This window comes from Barbus barbus (assembly GCF_936440315.1).
Source record: "Barbus barbus genome assembly, chromosome: 32".
In the NCBI taxonomy this organism is placed as follows: Eukaryota; Metazoa; Chordata; class Actinopteri; order Cypriniformes; family Cyprinidae; genus Barbus; species Barbus barbus.
In genome coordinates this window covers 5337446-5355016 of record NC_136760.1, presented here as the reverse complement: position 1 = coordinate 5355016, position 17571 = coordinate 5337446, and the positions used below count along the sequence as shown (strand labels likewise).

General features: G+C 38.0%; 1 protein-coding gene across 1 annotated transcript in view; it reads right to left on the bottom strand.

Moving 5' to 3' along the window:
- Positions 1-17571, bottom strand: part of LOC306852385 (thyroid hormone receptor alpha) — a 133069-nt gene that overhangs the window by 12523 nt on the left and 102975 nt on the right. Inside the window, exons 4-7 of the mRNA XM_079389143.1 lie at positions 6561-6622; positions 4600-4700; positions 3230-3377; positions 2363-2568 (exon numbers count right to left, since the gene is read on the bottom strand). Of these exons, the coding sequence (XP_079245269.1) occupies positions 2363-2568; positions 3230-3377; positions 4600-4700; positions 6561-6622 (517 nt within the window). The remainder of the gene's footprint in view (positions 1-2362; positions 2569-3229; positions 3378-4599; positions 4701-6560; positions 6623-17571) is intronic.

Here is a 17571-nt window from a genome sequence, read left to right as displayed (position 1 = left end):
AATGTCACAACCAGCATGTGTGGATAAACAACCCCATCTAAAAATTTACATTTTAAAACATGTCCATGTGGCGTCACCCCTTGCAGCACAAATGCGACAGTCCCTAAAGACTTCAAACTGAGCAATCACATTGATTTCTTTGTTTCTGATAAAGCAAACAGACAGCAATAAACAAAGGCACTGCAATCAAGACAAGACTGCAGAAAAAAGTACAGTGCTGACCTACAAACAAACACTATTCTGTTTCATTGTGAGGCTGTGAGAACAAAAGTTTCAGGACACTTCATCTGTTACAGACAAGCTGATTGAATAATTAAATTAATATTACCTAAATTCACCCTATAGCTCATAGGAAGCCTTCATGTAACACATACAGATCAGAAACAGCGCAGACCGCACAGAGAGGTAAATAAAACACAAAGGAATCTGTTCAGGGTTTCAGAATGTGCCTCTGAGGAACTTCTGCCGGCCATTTAAGATTTGTGTGTTTTGTGTGCCACACTGGTGTATTTGTGTAACTTTTAACAAGCATGAACCAAAGTGTGTGTGAGTGCATGTGTGTGTGTGTGTGTCTTCCTTCAGGCGGTGGGGGTAGTGCTGGATACGTCCCAAAGCAGCCTTTGCCTGTAAGACCCCAGTGTAAACTATCCCCTCTGCTGGTCCACCCTGGCCTTCTCACTGCTGAGAACTTGGCGCTGTGTTTTCTCACTACAGAGATCTTAAGACAGCACAGTTGGACTACCGACAGGACGGAGTGAGTGTTCCCATGGAGAGAGAGGCTGTAGTTTATCGGGGTCATTCGGGGTCTCGGCCTTGCACTGTTATTGGAGGCATATCTTGGTAGTAAAGGTTATATAGGCTGAATTCTTTATGGGCCGTTTTATAGGAGTTCTCAGCCGGCTGGGGAAGTGGTTTCTCTGTCCCCTGAGGCTGATCGTCACAGGGGATCGCAAGCCGAATGTTTAGATTCTTGTGCGTCAGGGCTTTGATAGTGCTCGTAACCGCTGGGAAGGTGGTGAGTGTTTAGGTGGGCTGAAAAAAATAACTTTGATTCTACAATAGAGAACCTCCAAATCAGCCCTTCTGCTAGGATATTGTGCATATGCTAGCTTGAATGTTTGTAAGAAGAAGATTTCGAAGAACTGATTTTGTTCTTGCAATGAAAGTAAATGGGTTCCAAATCAACACTGGACCCCATAAAAAATAAAACAGAGAGACACCACAGAAGAAAATGTTTGGAAAGATATGAGTGTGAGAAAATTCCAACAGATTTATATATTTTCTTTCTCTTAAAGATCAACAAGTCTTTCAGATATCCTTAGCCTGTGTTTCTGTGTGTCTTTCATTCCATTTTCTCTTCCTTTATCCTGCCACTATTCACAGTGGGTGGTATATTGTCTGAGCGAATGAGCAATTAATACTGTCTAAACTCTCTTTCCTTTCTTCTTCATAAACAGAGGTGCTTTTACCAAGGCCCTGCATGGAAATGCTGCATTCCTGTTATACCCGTCACTAACAGTTGTTTTAACGCACGCTGTTGCCTGGTCACAACTGATATGTGCAGACTGGTATTGTCACTCATTACATTGATTAGCAAGCTGTGTAAACAAATGCTAATCCGTACTGACAGAAAAGGCCATAGCGATGTGCTAAGCTTAAAATAAAATGTAGCAAGCAGACACACAGAAATGTACGCTCACAAATAAACACAATAAAATGAATTTTTCTCTCCTTTCTACCTAAACATATGTTTTTCCTTTATTTTTAGAAACTTCTGTTTTCAAGCTATTATATTTTTCTTATATTACAGCTGTTTTTGTAACCTGCGTGTTTTTAACATAAGCTTATGTGTATTTGACAGTTTAAGCACAATAAGACATGAAAGAGAACTTGGTTAAGTACTCACATGCTGTGTGACAGCGGATATGTGCGCTCAGATAACCGTATATCAGACATTTAAACTAATATATGGCTTTAAAACACATGATTTCAGCGCAATGGACATAATAAAAAAACATAAATAAAAAAAACGTTGTTTAGCGGAGTATCTGAGGTATAAGCTGTAAAGGCAGCTCATTTGCATTTAAAGAGACATGCACAAAAACAGCACGTTTCTGCTTCCACTCAAAATAGGCATTTTCAAAATGATTTAATAAATGATTTGTGGGGTATTTTGAACTGAAACAGATACATTCTGGGAACACCTGAGACTTATATTACATCTTGTAAAAAGGGGCATAATAGGTGCACTTTAAGTAATTTGGTTATTTATTTCAGTTTTAGTAATTTAATACTTCAAACTTACTTATTTCAGGTGTATATATATATATATATATATATATATATCAAGGTTCTTGCTTACCAGGAACTTGCGCTTCTGTTTCCAGTGAGAGCCCTGTGCATTGGTGTGGCGGTGAGCTTCCGTCACCATACGGATCAGCTCCCACTCTGAGCTGGTGGGTTCTGGCCGATTCTTCATGGATTTGACCATCTCCTCCTTCTTCCGCTTCTCACGGTTCTCCTCAATCAAGCGCCGCTTCGCAACCCGCTTGGAGTCGTCCAGCACCACTACACCAAGGAGAAAAATGGGTTCATTCTTCCACTCGCGTGATGCATGAATCAACAAATCAGTTTTATTCATGGTCCTCTAAGTGGCTTTTCCATTTACGTTTCGTCTTAAAGATGTTTAGACATTTTTCCTGGAAAACAAGACAAATACTGAATAACGAAGTGATTCTGAGGAGCAGAATGCTGGTGACAGAACAAGTAAGAGCATCGGGAAAGGATCAAAGTAGAAACGAGACATCCATAAAACATTATAGAACAGAGGGAGAGAGAGGGAGTGACAGAGGAAGAAGAAATGCGGTCTAGGTTGAACATGTGCTGTACATATGTGAGGCATATGGACATATGTAAGGGAAACCCCAGACTGAGCACTTCAGTTTGCATAAGTTTAATGTACATTCGCTGTCAGCATGTATTTGTATATGTAAGGAGCAGGGCTGCGTTCGTGATCCAGTACGGTGAGGTCCAAGCATCTGATGTAGCTTCTGTTTTGAGTCATCTTCTAATTTAATAATTTTTCATTACAAATGATATTAATTTAGAGATATAAGACAACTGCTGATGATCAGCGAACAGACTGACATGTTTTCATTTGTCTGTGTGTGGTTTTGCATGTTCGGTGATTTTGTATTTTATTTGCATGAGTGTGTGGGAGGTCACTCACGATCCATGGCCATGCCCACAGTGATGCACTTCTTGAAGCGGCACAGCTGGCACTGGTTGCGGGTGATCTTGTCAATGATGCAGCAGCCATCATACTTACAGGAGTAAGAGGGGTGAAGGTTCTTCTGGATGGTGCGCCTGAAGAATCCCTGAGAGACAGAGACAGTGAGGAGGATAAAGAGCGTATTCAGAGGCAGGGAGTCAGACAGGTGTAATCTGTCACAAACTGTGCTTCCTGTCCCATATAAGCAAGTGGACAGCAAAAGCCTTTTTGACTTGCTTTACTGTAAAAATATCTAATCCTTTTGAAAAGCAATCCTGTGTATGATAATTAACTTTGTTTTAAGCACAAGCCTATTTTTAAGCAATTTTATCTTCCAAAAAAGGTTAAAGAGTGTTCAAAAAGTGCTAACATTTCAGTAGTCAATAAAAATTAAGCAAAACTTTAGTCTTAATCGGTAAAATTCTTTATAATATGCTTTTGAATGAGTTCCCTTATTTAGGAAATTCAAAACAAAAATAAAATGCAATACAATAAAAACAAACAAACAAACACACACAGAGTAAAAACTATTTTGGTTCCCAAGTAAATTTGCTAAAAAACATTTCAGCAGTCATTCAATACCACAGCAAAAACTAACAGGCTTTTGAATGCATTCCTAGGGTATTCCTATCAAAACAAAACAAAACAAGATATAAAATTAATACAAAATAAAATTAAAATAAATAGAATAAATAAAATAAATGTAAAAAAATCAAAAAAAACTAAAAAAAAAAAACTAAAACTAAACTTATACTACTAAACGTATACATTAAATAAAAAAAATAAACAGAGCAAGTGCAAACATGAGAGCTGGAAAGCAGGTGCTGTCAGTCAACACTTGTTTGTGTACTTGATACTCACTGCTCACAAACGTAGCTTGGTGACATCCCCAACTATAAGGATGCATATCTATATTACTGACTAATAAGCGAAAAGTCTGATTAGAAAATGTAGCCTTTTTTGCCCCTTTTTTATTGCAGTGATGGAATCTGCAAGCTCTCAAGAACTCTTCAAATCAACCTGTTTAGGCAAGAGTCCCAGTCAAAGACTCGCACAACACAGTTGTCACTCACAATTCACTCCCTTCATGAAGACAGACAGACAGTGGATAAGATGGTTGACGCTATTCTTAGGCTTGTGATTTGACAGGATTGAGAATGATAGGAGTATAAGTTTCACAAATGACAACAGGATGTTTTGTTGAACAGATCAGACCTGCGCAACACCATAACTCCATATGAGGTGACAGTCAAGTCTGTATATCGTCTACCGTGTGGGGCTGAGATGTCTGTTAACACTGTGCGCAAGTGATAGCATAGATGTCCCACCTTACAGCCCTCGCAGGTGATGCAGCGGTAGTGATAGCCGGTAGCTTTGTCTCCACACACAACACACGGCTCATCCTTCTCCAGATAGCTGGGGATGTACCCTACCATACACAAATCTAATGTTAACTGATAGCAACAAACAAGTACAGACATCAGCAAATCAACACCACAATAAAGATTAAATACCAAAAGCTCCTAGTTTCATATGTAAAGAAGCTGTTCGTAAGTTCTAGGTTGTTGTTGTTTTTTTCCTGAAGTGTCTGTATATTAACTCAACCAACTGTGTTTGGGGGTAGAAATTGGGAAAATGTTACAAAGCATGATTTCAAATTCTGTTTGGAGCTGCAATACTGCAGAAATGACATACTTCAGACCTATCTGAGTGCCTATTTAAGTATTGTTAACCTTGATTGGTGAAAGCCCTGAAGAGCCCTGAGTGAGTCGGAGAGTGTCACTTGACAGCATTTTAGATCCACCAGTGTTTTTGACATCTTAAGCTAGTTAACTGCTTTCATGCAAATTTGCGAAGTGATTTCATAGATAAGAAACAAATGATTAATTGCAGTACATGCTATTGCATTCAGGAAGGGGAAAGAGCCCATTCCCCACTATTTCACTAAATACTGTATACATTACCATTCAAAAGTTTGGAGTTTTAAAAAGTCCCTTATGTTTACTAAGGCTAAATGTATTTGAATACAGTAAATATTTAGTAGATAAAGAGAGTAATATTATGAAATATTACTACAAATTAAAATTCTGTTAATTCAGAAATCTCTAATCTACTTATTTGATATATAAATGTCTTTAACAACATTGTTGATCAACTGAATTCATCTTTGCTGGATAAAACGGACCACAAACCTTTGAAAAATAGCTCATAAACTACTGTAAAATATATATATAATATAACTAAACTAAACATGTGATTTGTAGGGGTTGAGGGTTTAACTCACTACAAGTGTTCAGTAAAACTGAATAAATTTAGAATATGAAATCTAATGTTTGATCAATTTTCCAATTCATCCATATCTGTTTTTAAATCAGTACAGGACAGGGTTTTTTAATTTTATTTTACTTTGTCAAAAAAAAAAAATGTATACAGTTTATACAAAGCAGCACACTAGTTATACTAGTTATTTGTCTTCCGGATTGCCCATTCTGAAAACTAAAATAGGCGAAAAGATGAAAAATGAAAAATTTTCATTTACATCTGCAAAGGTTACCAGCAGGTGGTGCAAAAATTGGGCTAAACAAAAATTCAGACTAAGTAAAGTAATGTAAAGTATTACATTTTTATCGGGATGCATTTTGTAGACTTGTTTTAAGCTATCATTCTTTTTAACAACATACCCTTTATACAAACTGAAACACTAAACAGCAGTGTAGGTTAGCGTGGAATAGCAAATCTTACACCACACTGCTTTTAGCGTCTTTCTTTCCCAAGTGAATGTGACAGCACCAGTATTTGGAAAACTAAAAGGTTAGAGACAATTTTGGGACTAATCTAGTTTATTTGGCTGCTGTGGGCATGAGGTGACCAAGACAGAGCAGCAGGGACAAGCATAAAAATGCAGCTACTGGAGGCCTGATGGGTCTTCACCAAGCAGAGATGGGGTGAGTAAATGTATTGAACTTCCTCAACTGAACAGCCACTCCTTACACCAATATGAAGTTAATCCTTACAGAGCCCTTTAGCCTGGGAGAGCGATCGCTTTAACATGAGTTATGATATCCTAAAAGGAGGATCACCAGAACATCACATAACAACAAATCTATTGAGCTAACTGATGCTGGAGTTGTTGTGAGGAGGATCACGGGGCAACTGAAAACCCTTCTCTCCCTCGTGTGTTTCTCAGAAATGTGCAGTCAGTGATGAATTCTGGGAGGACAGAGGAGTGGGTAAGCATACTGCTGCGGCTCTAGGCAAGAGCATCCATGTCTTCTGTGAGACATCTTACCAGACATGCTCTTCACCGAACACTGGCTGTTCTTTCTCTTTCTTTTTGGGCCATCGAGCCACCTGGAAAAAAAGCAGAGAGACAGAGAGAAAGAGGTTGGTGGTAGTACATTTCAGAAAGATGGCACACAGGAAGTCTTTGTGCTGATTTGATGTCTGCAATTCCCTGTGGTATCATTTTATATTTTTAACCAGCACACATTCAGCTCCAAGTGCTCCAACAACATGACAACCCTGTCATTTTGAATTGACGGAGTGAGGATCACAAAAAAGAAGATTGCAAATACAGGCAACCATCAGAGCCCTCGATGCACGTGTTCTTGACGCGTTCATGTCCCGACTGCAAAAGGAGCAAGCTCGTTCCCCTTCTCTCTTTTCAATAATTTCCTGCAACTTTCTCATTTATTTTAACATACCTAATCTAATCAAGGTTGGTCTGCACTCTAAAATCTTTTTATTTGAATCAAACAACATACCCTCATAACATCTTCAAACAGAAGATAAATTAGACATACGTTTCGGTTATCTGCCTTAGTCAGTTTGACAATTCTTTGTTTCTCAATCATTATACAACAGACTACATATATCAGGTGATTATAATTAATCAATCAACCCACAGACTTCACTTTAACATCAAAAACTGCAAAGATAGGCATTGTGGATGTTTTATTTAAAGACAATGTTACCTTTGGGTTTAAATAAGGATTTTGACCTTTGAAGTTTTTGTAAAAAAAAAAAAATTTGGGGGGGGGGGGGGGGGGGGGGGTGAGGTGGGGTTACTTAAAATGATAAAGGCCCAAAGCACAAGAACAAAAACAGCGATTTAGCATATAGCGAAAAAGCAAACGGAAGCTGCCGATTTTCAATAACTCACAATAATAATAATTATTAAAATAAAAAGATTTTGTAAATATTCCTCTTTAAAAAGACTCTTCCCTAATATTAGAAATTTTAATCGTTACAACAATTCCCAATAATAATAATAAAACACTAAACAATTTCAAAATAACAAGGATTTCCTCTTTAATGTGATTTGACAATTTAAAATAAATAAATAAATACAAATCTTAAGAGCTTATGAATATTTGAAAAAGTTTGTACAAAATGAGGTTTAAAAATTGTGAAACAATACAGATTATTGTCTTTGAGTAATACCCAAAACAACATCAGGTCATCCAGCAGTAAGAACACCCATTCCGACTGAAGAGGCAAGAACATTGACATAGACTTTCTGCACTAAAATGACCGAAAATCATTAATAATCAATGAGAGCTGGCGATTTCCGGAATCATGTGAGACAGAGAGAGTTGCTGATGTAACAAAGACGGGCAGGGCAAATGATGAAATGCGGCAACTACCAATGAGACTGCAGACAGTGATCCGACTTATACAGCCACTCTACGACCTCCAGCAACATATATGTGTGAAGGCCACAGTCTCTGGGTACATCGAGTCTGGCTGTGATTAAAGGGCTGGAGTGGCTCAGCTCTACGCTGAGAGAAAGACAGCAGAGTTATGTAACAAGGTGTCCAAATAATGCAGGCAAATCTGATAGCATTTGGTGCTAGTCTCTCAACAACCATTCAACACCTTTGCCGTCGCTAACGCTAATGCTAGCCTGTTTAAATATACATCAAAAAGAGTTTGATTTCTAAAGGGTGAGCTGTTTTAACTCCACATGATACCAATAAGAGTGTATACGCAAGATCATGAGCTAGATTTTAAAAGGCATAAAAATTAATTTAAACATCAAAAGCTGTAGAGGTGGACGTCTTTCAGGTTACATAACAGTTGTTATGCTTACAAAAATACTGTGGAGGGACAGTATCAGGTAATATTACTGTAGTACTTTGATATACGGCCTCAGTTCATGTATTTATGTGCTATTCTAAGAATCCCAGTGGTACTTTTTGTTTTGCCCTTTTCTTATTTGATAGAATCTTCTGGAAATTACCAAGAGAACATAAAACAAGGTTCATGTGATGCGTTCCCTTAAGCCATCGCAATGTCACACACATAAACACAAAGAAGGCCATCTTTGTTCAAAGCCATGGGGAAAAGATTATAAAAGGTTCAAAGTCCAATACTGGCTTGTGTGTTCTTTCACATTGTTTTTGTCATTTTCTGTATTGATTCTGCAGCTGTGGAACATCATTTATGAATGTCATTTAATATGTCTGACTGAGGTTCAGCGAGGACGCAGAAGCCTCTAGACTTTTTTTCTCTCTTGTTCTCTTGGGCACATGGAAATGTCACTCTAAAGCCGCGTTGTCTTCGTCACAATCCCTCTGATTCGCTGTCGTGGATGGTTTTACCAATACAACTGTCAATCATCTGCTGTCCTCGTGAGAACCTGCTCGTCACAAAGAAAGCATTGCAGATTTCACAATTCAGACAGGCAACAACTTCGACACACCTCAAGTAATCAATACTGAACACAAGATTCATGCAATCATATTTACATCACGGCAAAAGCAATGTGCAAATATCCCTTTAAGAAGATAAACATATACAGTGCCATAGAAAGATGGGCAGACAGAGGCATAAAGTAAGACAAGTTTTTTTTTCACTTTGACACTTACTATAAAAAGAAACCTCAGAGGATTCTGCCTAGTCAGAAATGGATGGGAGGGGTAAATCAAATAAATAAATAAATAAACAAGTTAGCGCTTGCTCTCTGCAGAAACATCAATTATTCCGGATCCAAATGGAAGAGTTACACAACTTTCCCATTAAAGTGACAGAGGACAACCACTGTAACATCTGACAGGACAGGTTGTAGTTTGCACAGTAATACTGTGATACGAGCCAGGACTGAGCTTCTATCGTTTTGAGCACAGAGCGACGAACAACCGACTCGTAATCGGTCCGATCTGATGATACTAAAACAGATTCTCATTAAATTCTCAGATGCAGCAGCATACATGATTCAGAAGAATCAGAAATCTGCACGTTGAGACCGAATCGGTCGACCGATGCAGCACAGAAGATGAAGCCCCAAAAAAGACGTCCACAGATAGGAACCTGAGGGTTTTGAAGTAGATTCCCCAGACCGTGAAGAGAGACGTTCTGGGTTTTCCACACTTTTTATCTATGAATTATCATCTTTAATGGCTTTGCATGATTTTTCCATTCATGCTCATGTTTAATAATATTAATAGTAGCAATAATGGTAATAAAGTACAACTACTACAATTATTAGTACTACTAATAATATTGCAAATTGTAAAAATAACAACAATAATAAACTACCACTACTAATAATAAATTACTGCTACTACTATTACTACTACAAATTATAACAAAAATGTTATAATAACATAATATTAAAAATAAGCAATTAACAATATAACTAATATGATAAAAATATATATATATTAGGATTTACAATGCATTTATAGAGATTGCACAGATTTCTAGATGATGGAATAATTAAAATCTTAGCAAAAGTGGAAAAATGCATTCCATACAGAAATTTTATGCACTGATTTAGAAATGTTTATTTAAAAAAAGATTTGATAAATTTCAAACATTTGCAATCTTTCCATGATCGTGGGAACCTTGTTAACACCGTTACGAGAGCAGCATGACTAGGCTTGTAGAGCGATACAGGTAGGAGAAGCGTCTCACCTGATAACGCAGTGGGATTGGAGGATGTGCATGGTGAAGACGAAACGCTCTGCTGTTCTTTAGGATTATAACTCTTCACCACATCAACGGAGCGAGCCGTATAAACACAGCCTGACTGAATTCTCTTTGATGTCTCTCTTGCACAAGTGTTCTCTCTCTCTCTCTTGCTGACGTTTGGCAGCCCTCCCTCGCTCTTTTCCCCTCTGTCCGCTGTCTCTCTAACTCGGAATTTCCCGACTGTTCCTTACGATTTTTTCTAAGAATCCCTGGGGAGAGATTGTCTCTCTCGCTCTTAATCCCTTCCGTGGTCTGTGATTGGGTGTTGTGATCTCTCTTGCGGTAATCCAGGGTTAAGAGCGAGAGACAGTGAGATTGGGTGAGCGGTGTGGATAAAGCAGGAGAGATGGAGCCTGAGATATGCCAGCGCCCATAAACATGCCAACTGGTTCTGTCACCTCCATTATTTTCACCTTTATTTACTCCGTAGCTTTGTGGCGTATTTATATCCAGTGAGGTTTCATGGATCCTCTATGACAAGGCAAACACAGTACAAACAGTGATTGTGGGTTAATTCAGGGGAATAATATAAATAAATATAATGACGGAGGGAGTTTGGGGAAAAAAAGAACCATCAACGTAACTAAACTCCACCATGAAGTTAGCTGCACAGCGGTTGGGGTAAGATTTCAAGCATATTTTTGTTTAACAGAAACCTCGTGTGTACATCTAGGCTGGATTTACGTTATAAAAAAATTCAAGTTTTACAAGTTAAAAGAACTGTTTTCCAATTTAACATTTTAAAATGTAATTCATTCCTTCATTACTCCATTCTTCAGTGTCACATCTTCTAAAATGCTGATTTGGTGTTCAAGAAACTTTTGTCATTATCATCAGTGTTGTTGAGCTGTTTAATACATTGGCGCTTTTCAGAATTTCTTATGAATAGAACGTTATAAATCTCTTTACTGTCACTTTCGATCCATTTAATGAACCCTTGTTGAAAAGAAGTATACAATTATTAAAAAAAAAAAAAAAAGAGACACTTGTGTGTTTGTATATGTTTGTAAAGACATTTAAAAGACTTGGCAGGTAAATCCAATTGTAAGGGGATTGAATTAATTATTCCCATCAAATTATGTGCTGAAATCAAGGCTTTGCTTTTTAAGAATCAGTAGCGGTGCGCGGCGTGATTTCAGTGGCAGGAAGCTGAGAGTCTTAGGATCTGTCAAGTAGCATAGAGAAGTCTTATGCAAAGAGAAGTTTTGGAGTCACTCCACCTCGCATTTCCTTTCTTCTAAATCCCTCATTGTGTGTTTACCGTTTCCCTCTCTTTCTCCCTTTCTGTCTCTCTTCTCTCTGCCAGCTTTATTAGAGCTAATTTTAGACCCTGTCTAAATGTGGTCAGGCAGCTCCCAGCTAATGTCAGAGCAAAAGCCATGTGCACGCTCGCAAAGAGCAGAGAAGAAAAGAAGCTGATGGGATGCCACTAAATGTATGTAAATGTGCATTGTCTGGGGGGGGGGGGCGCTGGCATGTCTGCTTGAGAGGGTAGATGAGATAAACAGTCTGCAAGCCTCACGTGACAATAGCTGGAGGGATGGTGGCGCTGTTGTCTAAAGCTGTTCCTCCAATATGTGTCAACGTGTTTGTATTAGTGCCACACTGCACTTTGCAGTGAGAACTGCTGGGTTAGTGTTGTGAAGTTTGTTTGTTGGTGCCGGCACATCAGATTATGCTGTAAATGTTGTAGAACAGAACGTGTGAAGAACCTAGTAATAGAGACGTGCAAATGTTCCAAGTATTAAAGGGGTCATGGAGTGCAATTTCAGATGTTTTTATAATGTTTCCTGGTTATTTTTATAAAGTTTGCAATGTAAAACTATTTGTAAAATCTCATTTTCAATCTCTATGACAAATGCCCACCGCTGTTAAAATACACCACAGGCAACATTCCTCTAACATTTATATTATTTTTCTGATCTCAAGAACCTTAAATAAAACAATAGCCTACTTTTTAAAGAATATACAAAATGTATAAAGTTAATGGATTGAAGGCCAAAAACAAAACTACAAAGTCTTTACAGAGATAGCTCACCCAAAATGAAAATTCTGTCATTAATTACTCACCCTCATCCTCGTTCCAAACCCACAAGACCTTTGTTTATCTTCGGAACACAAACTAAGATATTTTTGATGAAATCCGAGAGCTTTCTGACCCTGCATAGACAACAACTCAACTACCACCTTCAAGGTCCAGAAAGGTAGTAAGGACATTCTTAAAACAGTCCATGTGACATCAGTGGTTCAACCTTAATTTTATGAAGCTACGAGAATACTTTTTGTGCGCAAAGAAAACTAAAATAACAACGCTTGTTCATGACAGTGTAACGCATTCGTGTGATGGTGCTGATGCAGGAGCTGAGAACAATTGTGACGTCTCAATTCTCATGGTTTTAAATGCTGGGAACATTAAATTGAACAAACCAATCAGAGCATGAATAGAGTTTCATGGCTGAACTAACCATTTAATCATTTCTCTTGCATGTTTTGCCAATCTTAAACTTAACGCTCTGGGTTATTTTAGATAAATCATTTCCCAAATGTTTTGGTGATTCCTCAAAATGAATTACAAAAAAAAAAAAAAACCTGAAATCGCACAAGAAATAAAAACTACAACTATACTGAAATTTAAATATATTGGAGAACAATATTTTGGAAAGCAAACTCATCATGAACTCCCTCACAGGGTGAAGTAGGGCTGTAGTACTCGAGTCCGGTCTCGAGAAGTTTTTCTGTCGTCTTGGACTTGTCTTGGACTCGTTGGTATTTGGACTCGGACTTGTCTCGGACTTGGTAATTGGACTCGCCAAATGGTTTAGTTGGTCTCGACCGAGTCCAGCTATATATGCTTTTTTTATCTCTTTCAAAACAAAACCATTAATCTGGCTCGCTTGTTCAGAAAATGGGTAAATGTAAATGGTTTAATTTACAATCCATCTAGAACGGGCATTGCCATTGGTCGCCTGGTAAATGCACTGCTGCGTCATATGCCTGGCTCTGAGTGTGTGCGCTGAGCAGAGGCATAATTAATTTTTATTTTGGCCACAGACACAATGTCGGCGAGTTGTATAATACAGTTTGGTTTTACAAAGTTCGTTGGAGTTTTCCCTCTCTTCCACCTGACTTTCCTTTGCTTTTATATAGCTTATAAATGTCCGTGCGCAATTTACTTTCACCGCATATCAGCGCACATGATTAACTGCTCTCTATGCCATTCACACAGAATGTGCTTTTGTGTTGACAAAGATGCGACGCGGGCAGTGGAATAGGAAAAAATGCAAGAAGATGGGAGCTAAACATCTTTTAATAACTAGAGCGCCGCGTTTTTAGAAAGCCGTTTCATGCACGAGACACTGCAAGAGACGCGAGCGCAACAGTCAAACGCGTCCATGTTTACATAGAACCCTTATCAAACACACCTGAAACAGCTAATCTAAGCGTACTAGAAACTTTCAGGCAGGTGTTTTGAGGCAAGTTGGAGCTAAACTCTGCAGGACACCGGCCCTCCAGGACTGAGTTTGGACACCCTGCTTTAGAACAAGTAACAAGTTCAAGAATGGGAACATTTTTGTTGATTTATTTTTTAGACTTATGTTGCTTGTTCTTTGCAATATTTTCCATTGGCAGCCCAGAATGTGATTGTTACACTTTAATAAAAATGCTGAAAATGTGAAGTTGCACTTCAGTTTATGTGACTTTAGTGAAAAAACCTAAAGTAAATAAAATAGCCTAATTTTATCCTACAGTGTTGCTGCACATGCTTTTAGATCATTACAAATAATAATGCAAAATTATTATCTTAGAATAGAAGATATGCTGTCTCTCGTGTCACATAAATTATCAATAGTTAAGTATGTGGTTTTGAAGAAGATGCTTTTATTTTCTTTCTCTGTTTTGACTGTCTCATTTGGACTTGGACTTGACTTGGACTCGAACCTCTTTGGACTCGGTCTTGACTCGGACTCGATAGTCCTGGTCTTGGACTCGACAAAGGTGGACTTGACTACAGCCCTAGGGTGAAGGCTTCAGTGCTCTGCAGGCAACTTGTCTGTCTGATTAAGGTGGATTACACCTTTCCAACGGATAGACATGCTGTACTGCAAACAGCAGGAAAATCCTGTCAATTGAGTTTATGCAAATCTAAGAGCTTTTAAATGTAAATGGTGAAGATCCAGAAACATGATGTCAGCTGGAACAGATTAATACCATGCACAAACATTAGGCTCTTTTGACCACTTTGGCACACTGACTCAGGCATGTAGAGTTTGCATAAACACAAAAGAGCAATGTGATCATGCCTGTTTTGTCTCCACACATCTCATCTGAGAGGAGTGTTTAAAGATAATTCTCATACTCGGAATAGAAACATCTGAACCCCTATGGAAATGAGGCTTGGAAAGGTGATTGGAAGGCAGTTAGTAGAAGTGGCGAGGAAGCAGGAGAGCAAGTAATGAAAGTAAGGGAAGAAGAAATCAGCTCAATTAAGATGAACAGAACCGTGTGATTGCTACGCCTTCTCTTTGATTTAACCCAGAATGCTGTACTCTGTGATCAGCTAATCGACTGGCAGGTGGCCTCTGTGTTATTAAGATGAAGGGCCCTCGTTTAATCGTTTAAAGTTGTGTTGGGGTCCTGATATATGGCCTTGTGTGGTGGCTCCTGTGTTCCTTACGGTGCTTCTGTGTAATTAAATTAATTTAAAATAATGTAATTTAACTAATAATTGCATTAAAAACACTTAAGCAGGCTGAAACCCTTTCACCTGCTCTCAAGCATCATTGATTTAATGATGATTAATCTAGACAGGGCTGTCCAAACTCGGTCCTGGAGGGCCGGCGTCCCGCAGAGTTTAGCTCCAACTTGCCTCAACACACCTGCATGGAAGTTTCTAGTATGCCTAGTAAGAGCTTGATTAGCTGCTTCAGGAGTGTTAAATTAAGGTTGGAGCTAAACTCTGCAGGACACCGGCCCTCCAGGACCGAGTTTGGACAGCCCTGATCTAGAATAACATTTATAGACTAATTAGAGGATAATGCATTGAAGGGGTCATCGGATGCAAAATTCACTTCACAAGTTGTTTGAACTGAAATGTGTGTTGGCAGTGTGTGTACACATCCATCCTATAATGATAAAAATCCACCGAGTGGTTTTTTAAAATCCCCTTTCTCGAATCAGGCTGTTTTGAGGTTCCAGTCAGAATGACGTAGTTCTGCACAGGCCGCTCCCACAATAGTTGATTGACAAGGCTGTCTTACCTTAGACCCGCCCTGAGTGAGCCGTCATCAGTCACCCTAGTGCAGGGGAAGATGAGAACGTCTCTGATTAAGTGATTGAGGTGTTTTGATGTTGGATGTAATAATGAATATAGCAGTCGTCATTTACTCCCGACATCTGAGCCGCTGAAGACACAGAGGATTAACGTTACTTTAGTTTTTAAGGGAATGCACCGATCCCCAATCTGCCTAAATGTGTTCGTGCAAATCATTTGTGATCCAGCTTCATCTACAGAAGGAGTGATTATAAGGGGTTTTTATGAATCTTTGCAAATCGCCTTTCCTAATAACGTGCTAGTTAGCCAGTTTCGCGGCTGAAGTTTACAGTCTGCTCGTCACCCCACGGAAGAGAGGGGGGCGGGGTCAGCAGAGCTCATTAGTATTTAAAGCGACATGGACTAAAAAATAGCTTGCTGAAAACAGCTGATTTTGACAGGGTAAAAATGGTGTTTTTTACACTAAATTTTAACCAAAGTATTTTATAGATTTTTCATTAAGACCTTAAAGAATCATATCAAGTTGTGGAGAATGGGCATCTGATGACCTCTTTAAGTGGGGTGTAAAGTGGTAAAAATTAAACTTCAAGACACATTCCTTCAGCTATACATCAGGATATATATACACAAGTCCCTATGATTTGTGCGATGCAGAAAACGTAAATGGAATCACGGAATCCAATCATAAAAAATGAAATTTACGGTAAATGGAATTGATGCGGAATGTTAAGGAATTTGCCAAATTTTGGATGAATAAATTAAAAGTAGGTCAGTACACAAGTCAAAACACGATATGGACTAGTGTCTGTGAATATTAAGCCCTAAAAACTATTTAAATATGAATCCTGCACAGATGTGTGGTTCCGTTTACTACACACATACTGAAGCACACATAAGAGGTGTTTTCAGCCTCTGACTCCTTAATATACAGTATGAGTACATGAACACAATCTCTAGAACTGTTCTGAGAGTCACTTCATATCATTTTGTACAAACAGAAACTTGCCAAACCTGTCAAAATAAAAGTTATGTTTAACTTAAAGAATTGATGACAGGAATATATTACTTAATGTAATCAAAGTTTATTACTAATAAAATAATGAATAAAACATTCTTTTTTAAGGAATGTTCACCAGAATTTATTTACCAGAAAAATGTGAATACACAAAACAGTATTTCAGGGGAAAAATAATAATAATGAAATAAAATAATAAATAAGTTTTGATAAAATCAATTAATTGGACATGCTTTTGATTATTAAAATTTAATGATATCATTAAAATAGAATCCAGAAAATTAATGGAAAACACAGAATTTGGTGAATATAAAACTGAATTTGAGAAAAATAGTAAAACAGATATCACAGGGCGTTAAAAATGACATTTTTCTTAAACTTTTATTAAATAGCTGTTAAATTGTGTAAGTTTCATGATTTAAATTAATTAGACATGCTTTTGGATATTTTTTTTATTTTTTATTTAACCATTAAAACAGAGTCTAGAAAAATTAAAACAGAAAAAAAAAAAAAATGAATCCAGAAAAATTCAAATGGAAAAAACTGAATATGGAAAAAAATTAAATGGAATTTGGGAAAAAAAATCAAACAGATTTCATACGGCCCTATATACATATACATTCCACACACACACACACGCACGCACACAAATTATATTTATTAGTGCTGTGTGTTCTATGCAGTACATCAATACGATGATGTATCGTCACAGAGATGTGACGATATGAGTATCGATACAACTGTCCCTGTATCAATATTGTGCCCCGTGTGCAGCATGGACTGTGCTTAATTTGAATACAAGAACTCCATTTAAAATAGAGTAGAAAAGCGTGAGCCTTCTAAAAAAAATAATGAATATAGCATAATATATAGGCTACAACAAGGTTTAATCTGGCTGCAGAGGAATACAACTGGGTTGCCTGATACAAAGAGATGAAATCCCTGAAACAGCTTCCCACTTACGCAATACCGATATATCTGCTAAGTGTTTTACTTGTTTTTGTCAACCTGGCAACCATGTGCACGTGCTCTCTCTGC